This window comes from Helobdella robusta (genome assembly GCF_000326865.2).
Source record: "Helobdella robusta unplaced genomic scaffold HELROscaffold_50, whole genome shotgun sequence".
In the NCBI taxonomy this organism is placed as follows: Eukaryota; Metazoa; Annelida; class Clitellata; order Rhynchobdellida; family Glossiphoniidae; genus Helobdella; species Helobdella robusta.
In genome coordinates this window covers 1,013,352-1,020,898 of record NW_008705255.1, presented here as the reverse complement: position 1 = coordinate 1,020,898, position 7,547 = coordinate 1,013,352, and the positions used below count along the sequence as shown (strand labels likewise).

Sequence of the window (7,547 nt, the reverse complement as noted above, 5' to 3'; positions counted from 1 at the left end):
ATTATTTAAAGTATTTTAAATTACTGAGAGAGAAAAAGAGAGAGAGAGAGAGAGTGAAAGATAGATAGATAAAAAGAGACGAGGGAGAGAGAGAGAGGGAGAGAGAGAGAGAGAGAGGCGGGGGAGAGAGAAAAAGAGAAGATGTAGAGAATGAGAAAAATACAAGAACGAAAGAATGTAAAAAGTAAAAAGAGAGAGATGGAGAGAAAAAAAGAGTGAGAAAAAGAAAGAATAAATAAAGAGAACGAAAGAAAGGCGGAAAATTTAAAAGATAAAAAATAATAATTCCTCCAAAAACCGTACAATAGTTAGTTAGGAAGAAGTTTTTGCAGTGAAATACTCACAGTGCAACAAAGTAATTATTTCAAACCAGAGGAATGAACATTTTTTTTTAATTTTGGGCGTATGAAACGAAAAAATATCGCAAAAATTAGCAATGAAGGAAAAACAAATGATTAATTAAAACCATGCTCATGCACAGGAAAGATAAAGCCAAGGAGAGAGAGAGAGAGAGAGAGAGAGAGAGAGAGAGAGAGAGAGAGAGATGGAGAGAAGAAAGAGGTTGAATAAAGGAGAAAAAAGAAATAAAGAGTGAGTGAAAGAAGGCTTAAAATAACGAACACTCCTAGATAAAAAAGAATGAAAGTTAAGTTAGAAAGAGGGAGAGAGATAGAGAAAGGAGGAATTATAAAAAGAAAAAAAAGTTAGAGAGAGAGAGAGAGAGAGAGAGAGAGAGAGAGAGAGAGAGAGAGAGAGAGAGAGAGTTAATAGCAAAAATTTTCTTAAAAATTTTAGTAATAATGAAATCCAACACTGAGAATGATTGGTGTTCAATTATAAAAAAAATACACAAGTACACTAACATAACCAAACAACCACCACACCAACAAACACAGACAGACACACACACAAACAGAGAGATACGTAGCATATAACCACAGGCAAACTTGAGGGTAGTTAGTTTGTTAGGCAGGTTTTTTTCTGATGTATATCAAGTAAAAAAAAATGTAAGAACATATGCAAGGGCACTGATAATGATGATGATAATGATGATTGTGATGACGAAGATGATAGTGATGATGATTAATTGTATTGTTGTTTAATGATGTTTTGTTGCTTGTAATGTTGTCATTGTTGTTTGTTTGTTTGTTTCTTGTTGGTTCTTTATGTAGTTGTACCTAAAAACTTCATTTAGCTAGTGTATTCTATTGGACAAAAACACACACGCGCACGCGCACACACACACAAGCACAAACAAACACACCTATCTGTAATTTAAACTAATTCCACTGAGTGCAATCATGAATTTGACGATTATTTTAATATTTTATTTTTATATTTTAATTTATTTCAATATTTTTTAATTTCCTTCATTCATATGTTACATACATTCATTCATGCATACATACAAGCATTCATTCATTCATGCATGCATACATTCAAGCATTCATTCATTTTTCAAATATTTCACATTTGTGGAATCTTTTTGGGAGGTAACTAAACTAGCCAAAATACTTTGAAGTACTACTACTAATAATTATAATATTAGTAGTGTTTATTATTATTATTAACAACAACACCAACAATAATAATAATAATAAATATAACCATAAGCAAAATATTAGTGATTCAACTAGAAAAAAAACAACAAATCAGTTCTAAATTATTTTGAACTCAAAAAATAAAAATATGAAAAAAAAGACAACAACCTCATTAACAACAACAACAACAACAACAACAACAACAACAACATCACCAACCACAACAACAATAATAATAATAAATTTAAAAAAAACACAAATCCATGTCAGGCACATGTGGAGCTATTTCTAGACTAAATTAATTATTAATTTGTAAAAAAAAAACAAACTGATAAAACCACAACGATAATGTTATATCTCTGAGTATGTGAACCTGTGCGTGTGTGTGGTTGTGTGCGTGTGCGTGCGTGCGTGTGTACAGGTTTTTTTAAGAGAAGAATTGATTTTATGCAAACATATAAAAAATAGTGTATGTATTCAAGTAGGTAAGTTTATTGTAACTATAAACCAAAGCATGAATGAAAGCATGAATGAAAGGATGAATGAATGAATGGAGTGAATGAATGAATGAATCAGTGGAGTGAATGAATGAAAGAATGAAAGAAAGATACTAAAAATGAATGAATAACTTTATTGTATCACATAATGATTGAACGACTGACTGAACAAATGAAAGAATAAATAAAGTAAAAGAAGGTATGTTATGAACTATGGAGTACTCAGAAATTTAACAATAACAACAGGTAATAATTGAATGAGAGATGAACAAATGTTTAAGAATGGATGAATTAATGAATGAAAGAATGAACGAACGAACGAATGAATGAATGAATGAATGAAGTAAATACAAACGTTAGAGCAACAAGAATAAGATACATAAATAACAACTGAATTAATGACATTAAGGCTGCAGAAATAATGGTCGGTTTGACTGAATGAAAGAAAAATGAATGAATGAATGAACGAACGAATGAATGAACGAATGAATAACTGAATGAATGAATGAAAAAACAAGCAAAAGAATGAACGAATGAGTGAATAAAGGTATTAAGCGAAAATAGAAAGTACTAGTTAGTTAGCCTTTGTATTGAAAGAAACTTGGTCTATATAAATAAAAGAAACACCCATTTGTTACTATCATACACACACAAACATATACACACACACGCACAAACACACACACGCCCACACGCACAAACACACACACGCCCACACGCACAAACTCAAAATAACCAATCAACAGAAGAAACCAACCGTCAAATTTATGGTAGTAGCCATCGTGTAGATCTCCGGCCGAACCAAAATCGATGAATTTGACCTCGCGGGTTTCGAGGTTCATGATGACGTTTTCATCCTTGATGTCCCGGTGTATGACTCCAATGGAGGCCAGCTTGAGGGCAATTTTCGTGATTTCTTTGAATATGGGTCTAGCTTCACCCTCGCTCAGGCGACGTTTTAGGGAAACGTAGTCGAACAGATCTGACGTCTGATTGGTCGGTTGTTTGGTGTTTTTGTTGTGATTGGTCGATTGGCTGATTGATTTGTTGTGATTGGTTGGCTAGTTTAGTGGGTTTAACTGATGATTGACTGGCGACAATGATGATGAAAACAATTTGACAAACAAACAGTCAATAGCAACCAGAATGATGACCGGCAACAAAGAGCAACTAACTGACCGATGCAGATCTTTCGGTGATGATGATGTACTCATCGGCCATCTCGTAATAGTCAACCAGTTGAATGACCTCGGGGAGGCAGCTACACTTTCGAAGTAGGTGCACTTCCATCGGGATGACGACTCCGTCTCGAGTCTGTTTGGTCAGGGGTGGGGAGAAAGTGATAATGATGAATATGTTAATTATGTTAATGATAAGGTTAGATTATGTTAATGATAGTGTTATGTTAATTATGTTAATGATAGTGTTACGTTAATTATGTTAACGATGCTGATAACGGGGTGATGAGGTTTTTGTCTTGACAAGTATGTAAGTATGGTAAAAAAATAATGATAGAAACAACTGCAACAACAGAGGATTTAAAAATGGACATGCTTTTGTCTTAGAACAAATATTATTCATACATATATAATAAAAAAATTTTAAATTCAAATTTCATTCCAATCTCTCTCTCTCTCACTTTCTCTTTTTAGCTTTTTTCTTTCGTTTCTCTTTATCTCCAGCTCTCTATCTATCTCAATATTCAATTTCGATGTCTATTTTTAAATTTAAACATTTACATTTTACAAAATCATTCACTCTTCAGGACTTTTGCTTAACAATTAACAGACCCTAACAAGTTGTTTGTTTGTTTGTGTGTGTATGTACGTACGTATGTATGTATGTAGGCATGTATGTACATAAGCATGTGATGTGTGTACTTGAAATATAAACTACTCCTACCCACCCCCCAAAAAAAGACTATAAATAAATAAGATTGCAATATCATCAGAAGAATAAATGTATATATTCTCTTAGAGTTGTGTCTCTGTTCAAAGTATATTAGGAGTTAGTGGATAGAAAGATGGTGCAAATGCCGGAGATAAAGAAATAAACCAGTGGAAAATTTAATGAATAAATGAATGAATGAATGAATGAATGATTGAACGATTGATTGAGCGAAAAAATGCTTCAAATCAAAGTCAAAATATATAAATTCTGAAGTAAGAATGTATAGAAATAAGAGTGGATAAGAAACCAGTGTAATAAAAGAAAGGATGAATGAGTGAATGAATGAATGAATGAAAGATTTAAAGAAAAGGCCAATAAAAGAATTAATGAAAAATAGTAGTGGCAATCAAATAAATAATTTGATAAGAAGATGTAGACACAATTGAATTTCTAGCTAACTCTACAATAGAAATAGCTAGCCTATGAAGGATGGGTGGATAGAGCTTATCTTAAATATTTATATAACACTTCTCAGAAAGACATTATATAATAATTATAATAACTTGATGTTAAGGTTACTACTACTACTACTACTGCTGCTGCTGCAACCAAAGCAGCAGCAGCTACTACTACTGCAAAAAAAAATTATTATGACAATAACCATCTTACCACATGTTACATCAACATCATCGTCGTCGTCGTCGTCATCATTATCATTACATTTTATAATTATCTGGAACAAAAATCGATTGGAGGAATGGATAGATGTATGGATGGATGGATGGATGAATGAATGTATGGATAAATGAATGAATGAATGAATGGATGAATGAATGAATGAATGAATGTATCATCTGTTAAAAGTACTGTCACTCATTAGTAACAGCAACATCATATGTGTTACGTAATCACCATTAACATTACCATAAAGAACATCATCACCAAGAGCATCACCATCATCATTATAAACATCCAAGAAATCATCATCATAAACATCCAAGACAGAAGCATCATTACCATCATCTCAACAAAGCCAGTCTGCACATCATATGTTATCTGCTACCAATGTTACTAGTTTTTTATCTGCTCTATTGTTATTATTATTGCTATTATTGTTATTATTATTATTATTATACTATATTATTATTATTATCACCAGCATCATTATCAGTTAGCACTGTCATCATCAGACAATTCAGTCTATGCAAATACACCAAGAAAAATGAGTCGATGACATCTCTGTCTTCTATGTAAACACGTGCGCGCACACACACGCACACACAAACTCATACATAGACATACAAACACACATACATGCATGTATGTTTACATTTACATTTACTTCAAAAATATAATTCTTTCTGTATTTTGGATGGAGCGTTAAAATACCTGTCTGTGCGAAGCATTTAACATAGATTAAAGCTGAACCCTGATATGATTATTACTTCCCTATAGTTCTAATCAATTATGGGTTCATACATACATATATACATTAAAACGTACATACTTGCATAAAGCATAGAATGTAGTTAGTTAATTAAGCAATCCTTGTTCCTTAGCTAGTTGAACCACACATATATAATATACAAACATGCAAATATACATACATACAAACAAACAAACAAACATACATACATACATACATACATGCATGCATGCATACATACAAACATACATGAATATAAACAAACATATAGGTGAAAACTCAAACGCATACAAACACACTTAAACAAGAAAATATTATATATAAAAATCTATAACAGTTGTGTCAAAGTTGAATGAACCTTTTATGGTAAAAAACAACAAGAATAGCAATAATATTAATAATAATAAAAGGAATATTAATAATAATAATAATAAAATTATTAGAAAAATTTAAATTTTAAGAAATCAATAGAAAAGGAGGAGTAAAATTAATAATTGAATGAGAAAAATTTTCAATTGCATTGATCAAGAGAAATTTCTGTATGAAATTGTATGACAGTATGAGATTAATAACAATAATAAAATATATTTAAATATATAATTATATTATAATATAAATATTATTATTAATTATAAAATAATAATAAAAATTATTATTATTATTTTTAAAGTAGGGGCAAATACTTGAAATAACTCAAAAAAACATTAAAAAAGGCAAGCATATATACATGCAAACATTCACACAAACAAACAAACAAGCATACAAACAAACACACATACAAACAAACAAACAAACAAGCATACAAACGTGCAAACAAACAAACAAACATACAAACAACAAACATACCCGGACTTTTTCAGTCACTTTAACTTTTGGTACAAACTTCACTGCAACCTGTAATTTTGAAGAAGTAAAAAATCATAATGGTAATAATAAATTATTATTTAAATTATAACATTTTTATTCTTTTAATTTATTTTTAGAAAGTTAAGTAAGCTCTTGAAAATTTTTGCTCCTCTGTGATAGAAAATAACCTGTAATTTATAACCTTATTAATAATTCAATGATCACAATAAAATAATTATTATAGATAGATAGATAGATAGATAGATAGATAGATAGATAGATAGATAGATAGATAGATAGATAGATAGATAGATAGATAGATAGAAACAGTGGATGAAAAAAGGAATAAAATCTAACCAATTTCCCATCTTGTTTTCGGACACCACAGAATACTCGGCCATTTCCACCAGTGTTTAAAAGGTTGGGTAGTTCATACAACTCGTCGAACTGTCGCCTGTCGATTATGTGATGGTGGTGTCTACTTCGAACTGTACTGTTGTGGTTGTTGTTGTTGTTGTTGTTGTTGTAGGGACTTGTGTCGTCATTACTGTTGCTGTTGTTGTTGTTGATGTTGTTGTTGGCGTCTGGGTTGACGGGGACTACGTTGTTATTCATACAGTTGATGTTGTCGGTGGTGAAGTTATTGACATTGATGTCGTTGTTGAGGTAATTGTCGTTAATGTTGTTGCCGTTGCAGCTGTTGTTGTTGACGCTATCAACGCCGCGATCGTTGCTGCTGTTCAATGCTATTTCTACCAGCGTATCATCACTTCTTTTAACATTGTCGTTAATGTTATTGAGGTTGTTGTTGTTGTTGTTGTTGTTGCGGACGTCACTGACCATGTTGTTGTTGTTGTTGATGCTGCTGCTGTTGCTCATGTCATCATCAATGATTAAAATCTCATCTAGCATATCATCAAAATTATTCATGTTTCCATCTTCATTAACGTTGACGTCATCATCATCATCATCTGTGCCGCCGTTGTTGTTGTTGTTGTTATTATTACCATTAGTGACGACTAAAGTTGCTGAAGATGAGGAAGACGATGACAGCGATCTTGCCGCCGCTGCTGCTGCCGCTGCTGTAGCGACTGCTGATGACGTTGGTGGTAACATTTTGGAAGCGTCTGATGATGATTCTGATGTCGATCTCGACTGCCCCAATCCAGATGATGATGACGTCGACAGAACTGACGATGATGGTGATTTCACAGTAAAAGACGACGATGACGATGATGATGACGACGATCCAAAGCCTAAAGATGATGATGATGATGATGATGATGTCATTCTTGATGATGATGTCAATCTTGATGATGATCTCATTCTTGATGATGATGATTCAGG

General features: G+C 32.2%; 1 protein-coding gene across 1 annotated transcript in view; it reads right to left on the bottom strand.

Annotated features, from left to right (window-relative positions):
* The window catches only part of HELRODRAFT_86213 (hypothetical protein), a gene marked incomplete at both ends in the record, with an annotated part of 11,825 nt that extends 5,010 nt beyond the window's left edge, over nucleotides 1-6,815 (bottom strand). The window contains 4 exons of the mRNA XM_009027658.1: nucleotides 2,796-3,027; nucleotides 3,218-3,345; nucleotides 6,197-6,248; nucleotides 6,558-6,815. Coding sequence (XP_009025906.1) covers nucleotides 2,796-3,027; nucleotides 3,218-3,345; nucleotides 6,197-6,248; nucleotides 6,558-6,815 — 670 coding nt within the window. The remainder of the gene's footprint in view (nucleotides 1-2,795; nucleotides 3,028-3,217; nucleotides 3,346-6,196; nucleotides 6,249-6,557) is intronic.
* Nucleotides 6,816-7,547: the final 732 nt, after the last annotated feature.